This window comes from Haemaphysalis longicornis, unplaced genomic scaffold, assembly GCF_048455015.1.
Source record: "Haemaphysalis longicornis isolate Haplotype H1 unplaced genomic scaffold, Haemaphysalis longicornis Haplotype H1 scaffold_5, whole genome shotgun sequence".
NCBI classification, from domain to species: Eukaryota; Metazoa; Arthropoda; class Arachnida; order Ixodida; family Ixodidae; genus Haemaphysalis; species Haemaphysalis longicornis.
Genome location: NW_027526385.1, coordinates 176,285,564 through 176,305,651, shown reverse-complemented (window position 1 = coordinate 176,305,651; position 20,088 = coordinate 176,285,564). Strand labels below are relative to the sequence as shown.

The 20,088-nt window shown below is 46.3% G+C and overlaps 1 protein-coding gene across 3 annotated transcripts in view; it reads left to right on the top strand.

The window, feature by feature from the left end:
* Positions 1 to 20,088, top strand: part of LOC144138831 (glucoside xylosyltransferase 1-like) — a 64,976-nt gene that overhangs the window by 10,711 nt on the left and 34,177 nt on the right. For all 3 annotated transcript variants that reach the window (XM_077671319.1, XM_077671317.1, XM_077671318.1), the window contains exons 2-3: positions 17,491 to 17,701; positions 19,722 to 19,869. In XM_077671319.1, coding sequence (XP_077527445.1) covers positions 17,511 to 17,701; positions 19,722 to 19,869 — 339 coding nt within the window. In that variant the 5' untranslated portion in view covers positions 17,491 to 17,510. The remainder of the gene's footprint in view (positions 1 to 17,490; positions 17,702 to 19,721; positions 19,870 to 20,088) is intronic.

Genomic DNA, 20,088 nt, shown 5'->3' with positions numbered 1-20,088 from the left:
AAAACACGATTGGCTTTCTGTCCGGGTTCGCTGAAACGGCCTTCCCGATTAGGCATCGCTGTGGCTACAAACATGGCCGCCGCCTGATCTGCCATACTGCCTATTTCACGCGCTCACTGCGCATCGCCGATATTTTCCCTGGTTTATTTTACGCTATCAGCTGGGTTCCAGTCTATTCATTCTATCAATTGTGGCTCTGAACAGTGACGTTAACGCGGGGATATGGTTTGATATTGGTGCGAGATTACGAGAAGTTGCGCGGCTCGTACAAAAAGTTTTGAAATGTGGGGCCTACGACTTCGGCGTGGTTTGTCCTTGAGTGCGAAACTCGGTGCGTGCGTCTATAATCGGGTTCGTGAATTGAACTTTTTGGCTCGTTGTGGTGTTATAAAATGCTGAGGTGTTGCTATGCTTCGAAGCGCGGTCGCGAGCCTCGGCCCGGGAGGAAACGGTCGGCACGAAAGTTGCGGGCGGCGCTGCGGCGCCGCGACCTGTCCAGGCAGCGCCCAATAGGTGCAGGACTGCATGGTACGCGACTAATAACACTAATAACAACAGCACGCGACTAATAACACTTGATGTATGCGAAGTGAAATTTAATTCCCAAAACTAGGTGGAGTAACGCTACTCAAATGATCACCGGGTGGACGTGCGCCCCACGGACTGCAACGGGTAGGCATGCGACCGTTAGCTCGAAGTTGCTCAACTGTTGCCGTGACTACACTCGTTCGTACAACGCAGCCTGGGATTACAAAAATAATAATTTTAGCATTGAAACGGTAAAAAAAAAAAAAAAAAACGCCACAATTGCAGAGCCCTTAAATTTGATAATGTTAACGGCAGTTTTGTTGTCAGTGTTGCGCACAGCCACAACACAATCTCACCAGTTAGGAAAAAGGTAATGCAGTTAGAACTTTGTGATACTCTTTACAAATTCTTTCACGTAAGGCTGTTTCAGTGTACGTGTATTCAAAACTGATTGAAATGGGTACTTGATCCTTCAAATTGCTGAAATTGTGATTTTTTAAGCTCACAAGACGATGTATGAAATGTCCCTACCTGCTCCAAATCAAGCTTCTTCTGCTCCAAAATCGAAATTTTGCTGCTCCGAAAACTGCTCCCAAATCTCTTTGGGCTGTCTCACCCCTGCCCTTGGAAGCGGGGTGATGACATGTCATCTTACCAAAAAGGACTAATATAACCATGTTTTACACCCTTGGTTTAATACTAGTGCTGCTTAGGGCAGGCACTAAAGCTTATTAGCCCCGAAATACTTTCTTTTCCCTGTTAGAGGTGGTAACTGTCCTGAGCAATATTCCCCTCTCTGCTTTTCGTCCACCAGCATTCTAATCTTCTTTTCGTCCCCTCGACAGCCTTGAAGTTAACTTCATCTCTAACTTCCACCTTATCCGTGCACGCAAACTGTTAAAACTGTTACTTGCGCACACAAAGACGAAATAACAATGACGGCAGGCAGAGCAAACCCGAATATAGCGGATAAATGGCGATGAAATGCAGCCGAATCCAGTACAGTGGTGTCGGAAAGAACTAAAAAAAGTCGGACAAGCAATAAATTCGGCACGCGAAATCGCCGAGCATGGGCAGGTCGCTATGTATGGAGCCGGTCGTGCACCGGGGTTGCCGTCAGCGGCTAAGCAAGAACTGGCGCAGCTTCCACTAATGGTGAAGGCTGGAGAAACAGCAGAGCTGACGGCCCCTTTCCCTTCGGCGGAGACCCGGCTGTTGCACATCGCATTTATTTCCGAATTTGCCGCTGAAACTTCTTCATTAGTGGCAGGCCTGGGTCGTTTCGTCCGCAGGCTTTCGCAACCCTCCCAAAATGGACCGTGTTAGCACGCGCTAGAATCCGCGGCCAAGTCCAAAGCCAACGGCCGCGCTGCGAACTCTAAGGAAATGCTGTGTGCCCGCAACGCGATGATAGCTCAATCAGGTAGACGTCGGCTGCATAACCCGAGGAAGCCAGTTTTGATTCCGACCACGGGAAGCATTTTTAACGCGATAGCGTTATTAGGCTCATTTTTCGATTTCCCCGTGGCTCCTAGCCGTCGGTTATCAGCCGTGCTCATCAGGCGTCCACGGAAATACGTCACCCCTGCCACCCGGAAGCTACGCCTGAGGTAGCAAGATTAAAGGGCTCCTCTGAACTTGTAATGTGGCGCAACGGCAACAGAAGATTGCAGAGGAGGACAATGATACGTCGGATACGAAAAAGAGAACGCGCGTTTTCACCAGGTGCCGCGCCGGCTCGGTGAAGTTTGTTCTATGCCCTGGCGGTGGTAGCATGCCCGGCATACAAGGTCTCCAGCCGCGCCCGCAACTTCCGTCATCACACCAAAGCGTGTTTCCATCAGAAGGTCAAAAATATGAATTTCTGATAATTCCTGTACTGAAGCTACACGAGGGGTACGAGCCACGCCGATGAGGATGTCTGCGGAAGAATTTAGACCACTTCAGGATTTAAAAATACTTTCAAAATACTTTTAAATATTCCCACGGTTCTGTATCCGCTGCAAGCTCGGTTCGGTAAACGACAGATGGCGCCACGCGGCCAAGTTAAAAATCACCATAAAACAAGTACGAATATTCTCCCAGAGGACAGCCACTTAAGAATTCTCGGCGGGGCTCGAAAGACAAGCGGTAGTTCCAACTCGTGCATTCGCACTTTCACATTCTTCCCCTCGGGGAAATGCGGGGAATTTTTCAAAAAAGGGCGCACCAACAGTGTAACCGGCTGGACATGCCTAGACGGGTCCAGACGGACGGCCATTTACTGGATGGAGGGATGAAATAATATTCGGAGCAAAGAATAAACTCGGGAAGCGCAGGACAACAGCGGGTGAAGGTCAATAGGAGTGCCTTCACGCTGCAGTCGTCCTAAATGGGATGTTGGTGAAAATGACAATGGATAGGTCCTCAACGTGTGCCTTCCTAACGCATTTAAAAAAATCGACGAAACCACTCTTTTCGCACCAAGAAAGAAAATTTAAAAACAAAATCGAGAGGGGCCATCACACCCCTTCTGAAAAGAAACAGGCCACCCAAACAGACACCCCCAGCAGAAAAGAAAAAAACAGCCGCCCCCCCCCCCCCTTTGAAAGGAAAGCACAGCGCGCCATGATAGACATGGCACCTATGCAGTGACCCCACATAAAACTCTTCGCTACAAAGATTCGGATCCAATCCTATACAAGCAGAGGCGATATGTCAGGATCAAGCTCATTCGGGGAAAATTCCAATATCATGATACCACAGTATGCACCGAATAAGGGATGTACGAAAGCACGAGGCCTCAATTGTCGTAGTTGACTACTCTGGCAACCTTTGTGACTGCATGAACCTCTAAAATACAGGACCAAAGAAGTGGAAGTTGGAGACATCCTCTTGCGAATCCGAGTAGCTTAAGTATCAAACTGAAGCGTAACATCATTACAAACGCTAAAATGACATTATCCAAGCTTCTGGAGGCAAAATTCCTCTCCAGTCGCTGATCATGTTACTTTGCCCTACATATGCTGAATTGCCCGTTCCCCTTGGGCCTTCGGGGCGGCGCCGTGGTTACGTTGCCGGTTTCACGGCGTAAAGTTCCCGGGTTCGATTCCGGGGCCTCCCTAAACACATTTTGTGCTTGAGGCTTCGAGATTATTTGGTGTGATGGACGGACAAAGCTTGGAGTAAATGGCTGAGAAGAAGGTAACTTTAAATGATTTCCGCCACTCAGTAGCGCTGGTAATGATGTATTCCGTTTTGTTTACTAATTTTTTTGTTGCCTGCGTCTGGCCTGTTTTCGAAGCGAAGTACGGGTTTCCTTCTTCTTTTGTAGGCCGCACACGCTGCCTTATTTGATAGAAACAGTGCTTCGATCTGCCTACAATGTTCTTCGTTGATTAATTTTGTCCTAATTCGACTGAAGAACTATGCTCGCAGAGTAAAAAAAAAAAGAAACAAGAAACCGCTCGCAGAGCAAACGCCGCGGCATTCGTTTCACGGACGATCATCTGCGCACGTCACTCTCTTGGCTGCTTCATCGACGCTTGTGTATGTCCTAAGTTCTTTGCGGAGCACATTTTCGCTCCAATTAACGTTATTTATTGAAAAAAGCCTGCATCGTCCTTGTCTATGGGACATGTGGTAGAGGTGCTGGGTGCATGAGTCATAAGCCTAAAGCAAGCCGCCAAGCAAGTCTGACTCGGCTTTTCAGGCTTTTATGCAAGATCTTTCCCCGAATACGGTCTTCTTCAGGACAGTTTGATAAAAGCAGAAACAGGGATATTGACCATCCCTGCGAGGTCGTCCTGCATGGTTCTGAAACAGCATTGTGTATCGCCATCGCTGCGGGAATGCACCGCTGAAAACCCGTAAGAGGGATTGGAGAAGCTGGCGCGCGTCCGGATGTTCAGCAGGGGCACGAGGAACCAAATTTCTCTCCTGCGTTCTTTTATTTAGAAGAGGCAATCCTAGTGCATTACTCGAAGAAATGCAGGGCGCAATCGACGCAGTCGCTGTCGTCGGCTTTCTATACGTGTCCAACGACGCCCGAAGACCTGTTGCCTCATTCGACATGAGCTGGGTGCTACCTCAAGAAAAACTGGAAAAGTTAAGAACTTTGCCACGCCGCTGCAGCGAGTGTTTTTCTTCGACTTCCAAGTTACGACAGACGCCCCTGACAAAGCACCGAATTATAACCGAAAATGAAGCCCGCCTAACGCGACACTGCGTCTCCACGCCAGCGCGAAGCTATCCGTTCGCAAGTTGAAGGCATGATCGACGACGACATCATACAAACCTCGAATAGCACATTGGTGGCCCCGGTTGTTCTCGCTCAGAAAAACGACGGTACTATAACTTTATCGGTTAACTCTTCCTAAGAAGTTTAGATTTAAAGCAACGCTTTCAAGTTCTCACTTGGCAACCGTCTGGGCACCAAAACTCTGTGAACCTCTACAACCTGAACGAGAGCGAACGAATCCCCCGCGAGAAAGCAGATCCTTTCAAGCATTGTCGTCGTTAGACAAATGGGCGCTAGCTTTTTAAAGCAAACATTTACTACTTTCGTCCAGCGACTTCGCGGAGGGTGCGCAAGGTGACCTTTTGAGCGGAGACACCCCCCCCCCCCCCCCGACACACCTCTCGAAGCGCATCGCGTGATTCGCCGGGCCCGCTGTCGGCGCTGCCACAAGGCCACGTTTTCAGTGGTTCTGCGCCGAACGAGCAGCGGTCGCCGACCAACCCCGCAGCTTCCCATGCCGGCGGCGCTGGGTTGTCTCGGGCAAGGTCACTCGTCTCGCGCCCGGCGACGGTACGTTCGCCGTGAATGAACGCCGCATTCGCCCCGGCAAACGCGGCGTTAATTCGCCCGGCCTCCTTCTGTGAGCGTTGCACGGGTCTGAACGGCTTTGAGACGTGGTCGGCAATACAGATAAATCAAAGGTTAACCAAGCGAAACCATGACTCAACCAGACTAAGCCAAGCTTTTGCTTTGCAATCCAAGCTTAGCTGAGCTAAGCCGCAGCCACTGTTTATTTATTTTCTACATAAGCATCGAATACCTTTGTTGTCCATGGCGTCAAACAAAATAGACCACAAAATGAGACCTTCATGTAAAGTTTTTGCGCTACCGGAGGAACGCTTCGCCCGAGAGAAGTTTTAAAGACGCTTAATATCAAAGTAACACCATGTAAATATGTGTCTGTTCATTTCAGTTGGTGGGGCTGTACTTATACTATCTCCCGCTTGTTAGATGTGTACTGATATTTTATCAACAAATTCTGGTACGCTATGTCATTAAACCATCTTTTAAATGCAGAGCATTTCTTTAACTCACATGTAGCGTCCGCCGTCCGTCCGCAACAGCTTAGCGCGCAGGTGCTCCCTCTCCCCCACTCCTCCTCTCCCGCATCACGCTACCCTCCTCGCTCTCAATAACAGGTCCGAACCGCTCCCCCTACATTATATAAAAAAATATTACTTACCGGCGCCTGGTTTCGACCCCACGACCCTGCTGGCGGAACGCAAGGTACATGGTGCTCTTCCCACTGCGCCACAAAGCCGACACAGAATCAAAGGCTACGAACGCGCATTATATCCTTGACTCATTCAAACTACGTCAAGAAGCTGCTGATACAACGCATTCACTACCACCAACTCCCCAAACACTAAACGTTAACGCAATACACCCACCCCCTATGCGACGCATTTACTCGAGTCCCCCTCGCGGGGAGATGGGTCCAATTTTTTTCGTTGGCTGAATAAAGATTTACCACTGGCTTGACGAAGGCTCGCCGAGGTGAGTGTCGTTGAATGCAGTGGAATGTCATCCGGTTTAATCGTATAGGGTGGCAGTAAAACTTCGGGCATAGAGCATGTGCTTCCTTTCTAGGGGCATTGCATCTCTTGTCATGTGCTTGTTGGAACGCGGCTGAGCTGCTGCGGCCCCAATTGCCCTTCTCTCTCAGAACCATGAGCTTGCAATCGTTTTGTTAGCTTAACTGCACGTGTCGTACATGACCCGGTTGGAGTCGGTGCAACGGCACTTCATGGTTTTAAGACGAAAGTGTTTTATGCCGGGGTCCACCAAGATACAACTGACGTCATATTTGTCACGGAAATGGCATCGCCAGGAAAACTTCAATAGACGCTGCGGCGCCGAAATTCGAGCCACGTACGCTTGCGCCGCAACGGGAGGTACGAAATGCGCTCCTGACTGCGCTATATGAACCATATAGTTTCTCAATGCCACCTAGAGTGGAAAGTGTCGTTGCGATCGCACGCTGCCATGGGAATTGTGGGTACTGTGGGAATCGGATTGGCAGCAAGTGGCTATAGTGCATAGGGCTATGGATTAGGCTTCTTGCCTGCGAAGTGTTTGTTAGTTCTGTTTTCGGTATGCTGTTCCGTTTTCGGGATGCCACTTTCTGGCATTCAATGGCTATCACAGATATGTTTACACAACACCGTCATTAGCACTTAACGCGTCTGCTCGCATTAGCAGGGAGTTTCTTGAGAAGGGGTGACCACATGCAGCGACGGCGACAAACGACGCGGAAAACATAACTAAAAAGTTACACCAACAGAGTGTACTGGGCGACAGCGACAAGCGAAAAAAATTAATACACTGCCGCCAATGTTCTCTGTGGTCGTCGCTCGTCGCTACAGTTCACTGTATCGTCTCTGCCGCTCGCTTGTGGGCTGCTTCTGGCCGGCAAAAAGCGAACGAGGGCCCCGGAGGCCGGTGTATAAATTTATGCCGCTTGCCGCTGTCGCCCACACGATTGCCACTAAATAAGCCACGATAGCCCACACTATCCGTTTTCTGTACCCATTCAGTTACGATTCTCGCGTCGCTCGTCGCCATCGCTGCGTGTACCTACCTCTTGAAGCATGCACTGACTTGGACAGGCGCAATGAGGCAACATACATAGCGACTCGACAAGCCAGTATTTATTTGCCATTTAAAGAATTCATGTAATTTAATTATGCTTTGCGTGCGTGCTTGAAGACTTACTTGCGGCAATAGGCTCCGCCTTTAGGTTTATGTATATCTGCTTGGACAAAACAAATAAATACGACGGGATTGCATCATCCTTGCATCTCTATGGTCATCTGACTCGGCTGCCAAAGCGCGTCGCGTACGATAATATTGCTGCATTGAGAGGAAGCAAGAACATAGTTTAAGACAATCTAACAATTTTTCTCAGCTAATTATTAAAATACTCAAAGAAAACCTCAACCAGTTTGGAGTATGTAACATTTTAAAAACATATCCGGGACGGCCCGCTGTATCTCGCGGCGTGAGCCAAAGGCAGTACTTCTGTTTTTTTTCTTCTTTGTGCCCCCCAGGTTTGTTTTGCAACATAATCCTTGTAACACAGTGTCTTATAGTGAAATTTGTTAACGGCGGCACAATGAGCAGCAATTTTCGAAAAAAAAAAAAAAAACTCAATTTGCGATAGCCACAAAGTCGTTGCCGGCCATGCGACGCCTAACTTCCGGCCGAACTACACGGTATGGCGGCACCCATGCAGACATGGAGCGCTTTCGCAGAATCACGTTGACGCTAGCGCCAGATTCCACTTTAGGTAAGCTAGTGAGAAACTCTATGCTATGAACAGAGGCCTAAACCGGACGACAAACGCGCCTGTAGCCTTTCCTTCAGATGGAGCTACCATCTTGGAAAGACGCAGGAGGTAGTACACCATGACGCTAATGAGCGCCTAAAGTTGGCGCCTGATGCCAACGCCTACGTGTACGGGGGACTTGTAGCGTAAGCTGCGGAGAAGCCGCATTGCGGATGTCGCGCTCGTGGCACGGTCCGCTGGTCACACGGTCCGCTCCTCCTTTAGCTGCAGCGGACCGTGTGTTCACCAAACGATTCGCTGACAGCAATTTGGTTTCGTTTCCACGGACGGTTTGCGAGCGCGTGTGGTTTGAGTCGGATGTCGATTTACGCAATGCTCCGACGCGTACAATCCAGTGTCTACCGTTGATGCGTCTGACGGCGTCATACCGACGAAATATAAATTTCGACGTTGAAGTTCATATCGGTGCAGAATAACCATTCAACTGCTTTGTGAAGGCCCACTTCACTTCCGTGTTTTACCGGTTCCTATGGAAGAGGGAACAACCACATTTTTTGTTGGTTGTCGGTATCCTATTCAGAGTGTACACTGATATCGAGATAATAACTATTTGCGAAATTTTGTGCCTGTGGTTTGTGGTGTGAGTGTTTAAGTACTTTATTGGTGAAATAAAAGCTATAGGCGTACGCGCGCGCATGCGCGCACACACACACACACGCACGCGCACGCGCACGCTAACACACACACACACACGCATGCACGCACGCACGCACGCGCGCACGCACGCATTCACACACGCATGCGCGCACGCGCGCACACACATAGTTCAGAAAAACGTTGTCTGGCTTAATGGTAACTATACGATTGAGTAGTCACAGCGAAAATAATAAGACGCATATTAACGTTTCGACAGGGGTCGGTTCCATCTCATGAATATGTTGTGGCTATACCTGTTGTAGTACAGCGGCTCTACATTTTGAGTGTCAAGAAAGTTTGATTCGAGGCATTCTAAGAAAATATTGGCCTAGCTAGGTCTAATGGAACGTCAATGGAAACTCGAATTGGACATAACTATGCGAATATCTTTATGGCTAGCCTGAAATCATTGACACTCAGAATTTTAGGCCACTGTGCTACAAAATGTATGTTGACGGCATATTCATGATGTGGCAGCAGTGTGAATCGGAGGTCTTAACCTTCACTGAGGCATTTAACCCAGGACATCGTAGTATTTCCCTTTATTATTACTACTCCAAACACAGTGTAAAGTTTCTGGAGGTTACCGTTACTTCTTACCAGGGCCGGGTTCAAACTAAACTCTATAGAAAACCGAAAGATATGCGGCAGTGTTTGCATTCCCAGAGTACTTACCTCAGGCACTGCAAGACAGCAATACCTTCTTGTCAAGTCTACCGTTTTAGGAGAATTTTCACAAAGCAAGCCGCTTTTGACTGCAACTGTCGAGAACATAAGACCACCCTATTGAATAAAGAAATGCTCGGAACAGGTTATCGACGGGGATATTATCCGGGCGAACAAATTAGACCATGATGAAGTTCCTAGGAAAAATACCCCGAAGGTTATTCCGTAAACTAACCTAATTTAAACCCACTCAGCCTCCACTCTAAGAGTGGCAACCGTTATAAGAAAACATCACAATGTCCTTATTCAAAGTCAACTCATAACAAGTATATTTCCCGAACCACCACATGTTGTCTACCAAAGCGTTAGGTATCTAGGAGACTGTCTCACTAACTCTCGCATCAGCCGTCCGCAAACCCATGGTTGCATGCCCTGTAATAAACCTCGATGCCCACAAATGACCACGAATGACCACGAAAGTATGACCACAAAATCATGCCCACAAATGACCACGACGCAGCGTGCCACCAGCAGGGCTTAAAACTAGTACGGGAATAGAAAAGGTAATTGTATCTGTGACTCCACTCACGTAGTGTTCCTTATCGAGTGCACTATTTGTTTGCAACAATATATCGGCCAAACTGAAACGCCCTTTCGAATGCGGTTCAATAATGACCGCGCCCATACAAAAACGTTGTCCTTATTTGCCTTCGTCAAGACATGTGAATGGTCCCGATTTTCTATTTGAACAGCTTAAAGCCACAATTTTGGAATTCGCTTTTAAAATTTACCATGACAACGAGGTTCATGAATCTTATCTCATTTTGGTTCAGGAAACTTCATCCGACGCCGTTTCATAGAATGCCGTTTTGCAGAAGCCGTTTCATCGAAAGCTATTTCACCGAATATTTTCTCATCGAACGCTGTTTCGTCGAAGGGGTTTTGAGACACGATACGAAAGGTGATTGCGAGAAGGAGATAATCAATTTTTCCTCGAAAGTACACCGATCTAAGCACTTTACTTTTGGCGATTGGGTTATAAATGTTCGGGGACAAGTTCCTTTAATTCTACGGAACGTCACCTGCGAAACATGAATTTGGATCTTCGCTAGGGCGCGAAGCTCAAAGGGCTACTGACACCAATTTCCAGGGTTATTATTATCATGTAGTTCGATTCCCTAATTCAACAGAATACCCTGGCTAATGTTTGAACTGCCGGCGACGCGTGGGGAATTTTAATATCAGATAATTTATTGCGCCGACGGAACAGGCCGGTGACTGGCGCGCGGCAAATCGACCTCGACCCGTGGTACCAAAAACATGGAAAATGTGGTAGGGAAAAAATGGCACTCGTGACCTCATATCCCATGCACGGCTTTGAGAGCGGCCTACGCGGCGCGGGCAGCGTTCACGAGCTGATACACGCCGCCCATACTAAATGTGTCACCAATTACCGAAATGGTACTCTTGACAAAGAAAAAGTTCCACGCGCGGAAAAAGAGCGAATGATATAGCGGAGAATCGTGGTTTTCCGAACTGCCATGATTTCCTCCGCAGTTGTGGTGTGCCCAGCCACTGATAGCTGCACGGCAGAAACGGGGAGCAATGCCGTAGACAGCTGGCACAGTCGCTTTTTGAATATTCTCTGCCCGTCGGATAATAGTTTCAGCCGATTCCTAAGCCGCCAGCAGCAAGAGCACGAACCTACTGAAAATAGTAGTTGCTGCGAAACCGGAAGCCACAGATGTGTGAAGGAATGCCGGGGATATCGGAGGTTTTTTTTAGTACTGGAAGTGTGTTTCAATTAATTTTATTATGTATAACACACAGTCTGAAAGCAGCCACAAGATGGTAAAAAAAATTGTCAACAATTTTGATGCACCCCTCATCCATGTCAATGTTCGATTAAAAGGGGGCCTGCCTATTCGATAAAAGGGCTTTGATGAAATGGGCATTCTTTCGGCGAAACAGCGTTCGATAAAAAGGCCTTCGATGAACTGTCGTGGACGTTCATAAGTTTAGTTCAGCTTCACTTTGTATCAATGTAAGATACTTTAAACTAACTTGCTTCTACCTCGGTTAAAATTGGCGACCTCGTTATACTGAGGTTTTTTTTTCACCTTTCTTCATTAATACCACAGGGACATTTACCATCAGAATTAAGAAAAACTCTATTACGCCGCAAAACGTGTTCTGTCTTTCATTGTCCAGTAGCTCATTCAGCCGCTGTCGCCAAGTACAGTGGCTTCATTAGCCTATGCTGACTGGACAATGTAATTCCCCTTTGGAAGAAGCCTGAGTTCCAACTACTACTTTGCAATTTTTTAACCCTCCACGGACCATCTGTTTGGGTGTGTGGTTGTGGGCTTTTCTTCTGTGCCGTGGTGACTTTTTCATCTTCTCGGCATGGACAAACGTACTGACAGGTGTTCTGCGGCTTTTCTTCTGTTGGATTGCATTGCACCCCCTCCTTGCTCTAATGTCAGCGCTGATACTTGCATTTTGTAGTTCGTTCTTTTGTGCACAGTATATATTTTTCACATACGCCCAGGAGGGGCACTCACGCGTTAAAATCTCACTTTATTTCCTGTATGTAGCCGGGCAGACCTGTTTGCCGTTCCCCTGATTACCTTTGTGTGTACATTTCTCTTCGTTTCGAAACTACATCGTTCGAAGCTGGACGCGCACTTCTGCGGTGCCTGGATGTGCCGCCATAATGCATTGGCCTCTACACCGCGGTCAGTTGCCATGTTATGGTGCAATAAGGACACCTGCATTTTCAAGGCAACTTTTCCTCTTCACTCTCTGCTTGCGCTCTTGCCCGCGTGCAATACCCAACTATACATACCTGCAGGTTCCGAAACATCTTTCTCTCCTTCTCACAATTTTTCACAAAGCTACATAAAAAAATTGGTTCCAAATCTTTGTGGCAGCAATATATATAACTGTGTTCCGATGAAGGCAATTCTCATTGCCGCTACGTGAGTTAAACTTCTTTGTTATCATTCTTGCCGTTTTTAAAATTGTTTACATACACTATTTTTACGCACGCTTTGTGAGCTCGTGTGTGTGGGTGCAAAAACGTGGGTGCCAATACTCGAATGGACGAACAAAGCTTGTATTTTTAAGGGTTTCTATAGGGCTCTGAACTTCAAGGAGAATTCCTTCAGTGGTTCCTGAGAAAGTTGAGAACTAATCGAAACTCTCGGATAGATACAATATTTGTAAATAATAAAATGAGTATAAAGCAACAAATGTTGTGGGTTTTCTCTGTACGGCACGCCAAAGAATTGAGGCGCACTGCATTTTTGCAATGAACTGCTTTGCTCGCATCATGTCAGTCATCAGCCAACAGCAACGACCTATTCTGCCGTCGGATATCTGGGTGCACACTTAAAGACCACTGCATGTCAACTCACGTCAGTCATTTTCGTGTCCGAGCGCCAGAACACTGGTCACGCAACATTTCCCATTCATCCATCTGTTTTGCAAACCCTCCCGCTCCCGCACACCCTATCACTTCCTGTGACATCTCTCGGGGGACTCCTGGTGATGTCTCCGCGGATGTGGCATTGCCGTGGGCAGGAGGTCGTCAGCAGTTGAAATCTGGGGTAGAGCTCTCCGCGGGGGACGCAGTGGTGATCCCCGCAAGGTGTAAAGGTAACGTATCGGACGTACTAAATATAAGTATAAAGACAATCTACCACACCTAATAATAGAACATAAATAAAAACAAACTAGGAACAAAAATTGTGTATGATGCACAAACATAAAGACCATCTACCAGACCTTTCAATAGAAAAAAACTAGCAACAAAAATTGTCTAGCAGTTGTCTAGCGGGCATATTGTGTGCTACAGAGCACTCCATGAGACGAAAGAACACGGGGTGGGATTTTTAATCTATTAAGAATTAGCAGGCAACGTAGAAGAACTATTCAGCATTAGCGAAGGAGTTGCAGCTGTTCTGATCAAGCAAAATAAGCGTTGATAATAAAGACAGTGGAGGCCCCTATGCGCCAATAACCAGCTATGATGATGAAGCTGTAAATACCTTTTACGAGGAGGCGGATTTAGCAATACCGAAGGGATTAGCAATGCGCATTGTTGATCTTCCTTCCTCTGTACGTCCGGTTAGCGCAAATTACGTGATTAATAATGCACCAACAAGCCCAGCAACACATTTTACTGATTTTACGGAATAACACAGTTCACGATTGGGATGTGGGACTTTAACCCAGAAGTCGGTACGATGCAAATCGGAGAAAGGTCAGAGGGAAAATCTGGAATCGGCACTCGCAACAGGGGGAGGTTCACTGGTATGATTTGCGGAGAGAAATAATCTGTGGCTGATTCACACATTTTTCTGCAAACGAAAGAATACGAAATGAGCATGGTTAAGTTTCGGTGGTACAACAAAAAACGAAATTAGCTTCATTTCAAGTGAAGACCATTGTATTGTGGACGATGTAGAGGTGGTAAGTAAGATTCTGGGCAGCGATCACAGGATGATTAGGTGTAACGGAAGCCCGAATCTCTAAGAAGAAAGAAGGAAACTCGTGAAAAGTAATAAATCCAGCACGCAGTAAGTCAGAGCCAAGACGACGACGTTTAAAATAACTCCCTGAAACAAATTTGAGGTTATAAATAAAGAAAACGAAGATAGTGTAGACAGGCTACACGACTGCCTAGCAACGGCAATCACAGAACCTGCAGCAACGGTGGCAGATGCAACATATAGGAAAGAAACGGGAAACTGGCTCAGAAAACGAAGGATGGAATCCCCAAATGTAAGAACATGACGCGCATAGTGCTGTGGATCAAACTGAGTTACCTTAACTGTTTAATTTAATTAACAGGAGTAAAACTAATGACATTCGTGCTTCCAACATGGCATTGATTGAAGAAACGCTGGGAATAGGAAGAAGTTTCAAAACAACTAAGAGGAAGCTTGCCATCGGGAAAGACAGAATGTACGCACTCAAAGACGAGGGAGGCAACATTACGCACAACAGGTACGAAATAATAAAGGGTAGCAGAACGATTCTGCAGCAGACTGCATGCCAGCGACTTTAGATCAGGGGAAACTACTGAGAGTACAAGATAATTTGCGATGTCCCACTAGTTATACAGAGGAATTAAGATATGCTCTTGAGGGCATGAAAAGAGGAAAAGCTGCAGGCGACGACGGCATAACCGTGGATCTTTTGATGGTGGGAGGAGATATAGTACTGGAAAGACTTGCTGCCCTATTTTCAGAATGCTTAAGCACCCCAAACTTGTCCATAGTCTAGAAAAACGCCAACAAATTCTGTGTCATAAAAAGAGAGATATCAAGGACCTCAGGATTACAGACCCGCCAGCCTACTCTCAGTTGTTCACAAGCTGTTTACAAAAGTTATAGTTAACCGCATTGGAGACAGCCTGGATTCCAAACAACCGAGACAGCAGGCGGGGTTTGGAAAGGGGTACTCAACCATGAATCATATCAATGTTGTGAATCAAGTGATGAAAAAATCTGCTAAATACAGTAAACACTTTTCCATGGCAGTTATAGACTATGAGAAAGCGTTTGATCAATGCAAACCGCAGCCGTGCTAAAAGCATTAAAGGGCCGGAAAATATAACAGACCTACATAAGCTTTTTAGACGACCTATATACGGTATGTACGGGCAGGATAAAACTTCACAAGCGAAGCGATAAATTCCCCATCCACACGCGAGCAAGACAGGGAGACACGATCTCGCGAAAACAGTTCACAGCACTTCTGAAGGGATATTCAGAAAGCTTGACGGGAAAAAAGAGAAGCTTAAGGATAAATGGAGATTTGGAGATTACTCAAGTCATTTGAGATTTGCAGACAATATAGTATGGCTGAGTTAGACTGGAGAGCAGCTGCAAAAAATGTTTGAGGAACTAAAAACAAAAAGCATGGCTGTTGGTCTAAAACTATTTATGAATAAATTTAAAGTAATGAGGAATAAGCATGTGGTAAGCGCACTATTCAGTTTAGGTAACGAGGGCTAGAAGTAAAAGAATTACTACCTCGGGAAGATTGTTAGTGGTGTCCCCAAGCAAGAGAGAGAAATTCGGCGCAGACTGGGTATGGGTTGGGGGAACTGCGGCCTGGGCAAGCGCTCCAAAATAATGAAACGTAAGCTACTTCTGTCACTGAAAAGAAAAATCTACAACCAGGCAATGATGACATGCGACGCTGAAACTTGGCGCCTTACTAAACAACTAGAAAGCAAATTCAGATCGGCTCAACGGACCATGGAATAAACAATGACAGGAGTGATACGTAGGGACAGAAAACGATCTTCCTGCATCAGGGAACAAACTCGACTAGATAATATTGTAGTTTAAGAAAAAAATGAACTTGGGCTGTCTATGTAGGGAGACGAACCGACGACCGGTGGAATATTAGTGTAACAGAGTTGATACATAGAGATGGGCGTAACAGACCGGACTATCTGCTATCGGCATTCGCGCTGGGTGATATCACCTCGTTCTCCTCTCCCCCCTTCCGTTTGCTTTACTTTCCGTCCTTGTTTTCTTTCCCCCTTCCCCGCGGTGATCACAGCTACTTAAGCGCAGCAAATAAACGGCCGGGGGTCTTTCGTCTTGGCAAGGCTCAGCCAAATGTTGATCTCCGTCTTGTCTGAATACCAAACGTTAACATGGGTTTTGAAGAACGGGAAGACCAATAACACGATAGAGGGATGAAATACGGGAGTGCGGTGGCCAGCAGTGAACTCGAGCAGCGCTGGACAGAAACTGATGGAAGTTAATGTGAGGGCAATTTGCCCTGCAATGGGCCTAACTAGGCTGTTGATGTTGGTGATTATGATGATACACAAAGATACCACCGGCCCGATATATCAACAGTAAACGTTTTGCTTTAAAGGAACACCCCTCAGGCAACGTTATTCTTCAATCGCTGCTATCTATACCATTTGTAAAGAAAGTAATGGTTTAGCGCGCACGTATGCTTATAAACGCCGTCATTCGTAGCGAGGCCTACGTCAACACTGAAGGCGACGAAAATAGCCTGCCGAGATTTCTGTCTTTCAAAGGTAGTTATAAAAGTACACAGCTTCGTTCTTCGAATCAAAATGAATTTGGTGTCAATTACGTCGCATCTGTGTTGAAACTGTTCAAAGCTTGTGTTACCCAGTTTAGTAGGAAAGGGGATAATATTTTATTTTGGATGCCTCATCAGTTTTCCAGCCTTATATCCGTAGTGCCGCTGGGAAGTGACACAAAGAACGCTCTTCTTAGGCTCTGCTGTCTTTATCCATTTGTGTTGCTGTTAAAAGTAGCTACTAGAGCGCTCTCCCTTCTAATGCTTTTGCTCCTGGAAGACAATAGTCTAAACCATTGGTCAAGTGGGAGTGCGCAGAACTCTTACGCAACATCAGTTGTAGGCCTTAAACTTCAGTGTATCCATATTCATAAACTGGACAGTGAATGTATAGATCAACGCGGGACCATTCTTGATGGAAACATGCATTCGCAGTCATGTGAATGCCTACTTTTACGCAATGTTAGTTGCTCTTAAGCTTAACCGAATTGTATTCGCAGAAAACCAGGGGGATTTCTAAGATAAATGCTGGTTTGGTTCTTCACCGATCAACGAAGAACCATAGTGGTGAAAGGAAAATATAATTAAGGGAATATAAGCAATTTGCTATCAGTTTACGAAGTCGTTAACAGCGCAAGGCAGTTTCCATGTCTGCGGCAACATTCAGAGATACAACATGAATGCGTGCAAGTAAAGAAAAGAGAGATCAAGAAAGCATGAATGAGCACTCTTTCTGGGAGTTTGGAAAAGAGTTTCATTACGCTGCATGACATTTAAGTATTTAGATGATTGCACTGGGATGCGTAAATATATCGAATTCAGGGTTATTCGAAGTGTTGCACATTCAGAATGCTAAATTTTCAGTGGCGTTAAATTTCCAACGTGTCTCAGTGAAGTATATGGCCTAGCACTTCTTTGGACTGATAAAACACTTGTGGATTTTTTGCAGGCCCTATACGGTTTGGCATCATGATGGATTCAAAGCTGCCTCTGTGCCTGCTTTGCGTTTTCTCGTTGGCGGTGTTGGGCTACCTGGTGCTCAGCAAGCTGACCTGTGTCAGCCTTGACGGAAGCTACCGTCTGATATCGAAGCAAAAATCCTATCCTGCCCGGAGTAAGGATACCGGTGGTGGAAAAGCGCCAGGTCATAATTTAGAAAGGTATGCTGAATGCCCATATTTTGTTTCAGGTCACTCTCCGGATTCATATACAACTTGATATGTTTAAATGAGTATTTTTCATATTTGAAGTTTTGCGTCTTGGATTTGTTTATTCAAACAAGAATCTTTTTTCGCGGATATTCAGGCTTCATAATAGCTAGCTTATAAACAGTGACGTATGAGGTCGTATTCTCATTTTGTGTTACTATAGCGCTACAGCCGAAACCACAATCCCGAAGCATTAAAACCACCCTTCTTGTTCACGGTACTTCAGAACTTTTTTCAATATTCTGAGAATGCTCAAAATACTATCTTCTTGCTTTGATATCATGGAGACCCACAAAATATCAGAGATTGGCGCGTTTAGGAACTAAGAACAGCTGATCAAAAAGTTTAAACGCGCCATGGTTGCCACTTATGTGAACAATGCTGCCTCGTGAATGGTTTACCTCACAGATTGAGAGGTTTTTATAAAATATGAGAAGGGAAAAGGTTTGCGCGTGTTGGTTCATCGTCACACGGAAAACAAGCGCTAAACAAAAACACGGGACGAGGAGTAGACGGGACAAGCGCTGACTTTCAACAAAAAGTTAATTGCCGCTCCAGCGCTTATAAACAAGTCTGGGAGCACGAAGAGAGGGGAAAAAAGAAAGGGAAACATCAAAAACGGAAGCCAAAAAAAGGAAGAACAGTGATGTGCCGCCTACGATAAGAAATCCAATTTGTGTTTCGATAAAGCCACAGACGGCCTGCTGACGCATTGATCCCCCGACCTCGCTATCTCGGCCGCTTCCACAATTTCCCTTGTGAGGGCCGAGCGGTGAAAATACAAGATGGTAGTCTGGTCGTACAGGGGATGACACTGGTTACCCGAGTCACATTTGTTACAGTGGGCAGCCAGCTGGCCGTCGGTGGCTACGCTCCTGACCTTGTTCTTGTGTTCTTGTAGGCGAACGTTCAAGCATCTGCCGGTCTGGCCGATATAGTGTCTGCCACACGACAAAGGAATTTTGTAGACAACGCTACGTCGGCATTTCACAAACGCGTCCCTGTGCTTGATAGCGCAGATCGGTTTCCGCGCACGCGTGGGACAGCTCAACTTGCACAAAGCTAAAAGCTTGTTGGGCACCGTGAACAAGACCTTGACCTCTGAACGTTGCCCAACTTTCTTGAGGTTATGGGATATTTTATGTATGTACGGGATGACAGCTATTTTTTCTTTAGCTATTTTTTCTTTAGCTCTTCTTTCTTTGTCCTTTCTCTGATTTTCTGCATGAGGTCAGGAGCGTAGCCAGGAGCGTAGCCACCGACAAGGTCAGGAGCGTAGCCACCGACGGCCAGCTGGCTACCCACTGTAAAAAATGTGACTCGGGTAACCAGTGTCATCCCCTGTACGACCAGAACAATCTTGTATTTTCACCGCTCGGCCCTCACAAGGGAAATTGTGGAAGCGGCCGAGATAGCGAGGTCGGGGGATCAATGCGTCAGCAGGCCGTCTGTGGCTTTATCGAAACATGAATTGGATTTCTTATCGTAGGCGGCACATCACATCACTGTTCTTCCTTTTTTTTGGCTTCCGTTTTTGATGTTTCCCTTTCTTTTTTCCCCTCTCTTCGTGCTCCCAGACTTGTTTATAAGCGCTGGAGCGGCAATAAACTTTTTGTTGAAAGTCAGCGCTTGTCCCGTCTACTCCTCGTCCCGTGTTTTTGTTTAGCGCTTGTTTTCCGTGTGTTTATAAAATATGGTCCCCGAAACCTGGTTTATACAAACATATTTGCCCCGAAGGCCGTGAGGTCAATACTAAATTTTGTGGTTACGTATAGTTCCCAAAATTATTTAACTCTTCTCTCTTGGTCCAGCGCTTGAGATGTTGTTAGCATTACTTCTTTTTATTACTGGGTGCATTTTAGCCATCGAAGTCGAATGAAAGTATTAATTCCGAGATTTTTTCGTGTGTAGTTCCAAATAGAACGCGTAAAAATGCACCATTTTCATTTTTACTTCACTCTACTTCTCCTAGAAGCAGCATGACATTGGTTTTCGTAATATGCCAGAACCACTTTGACCTTGGTATGGTTGCAATCAAGTCAGCTGTCGCATATTCCACCTCTCCACTGCACCTCATCATCATCGCGGACAAGGCGAACATGGCGAAAATTAAAAATGAGGTGAGGCTGGTGTTTGATTTTCACATAATCGTGGGCGTTTCAAGTGTGAGCACTACCCAAAAACTATGCGCAGTTGTTGAACTGCGTTGAAAGGGGGCTGGAGAAGGCTCTTTACCCTTGGTATTTGTACGCGGAGTTTTTCTCTTCGATTGACTCAGCGTTGAGTTTTGCAGGTGTACAGTGCGGTTCACTGTTAAAATCAACACGGGAATTCATTTA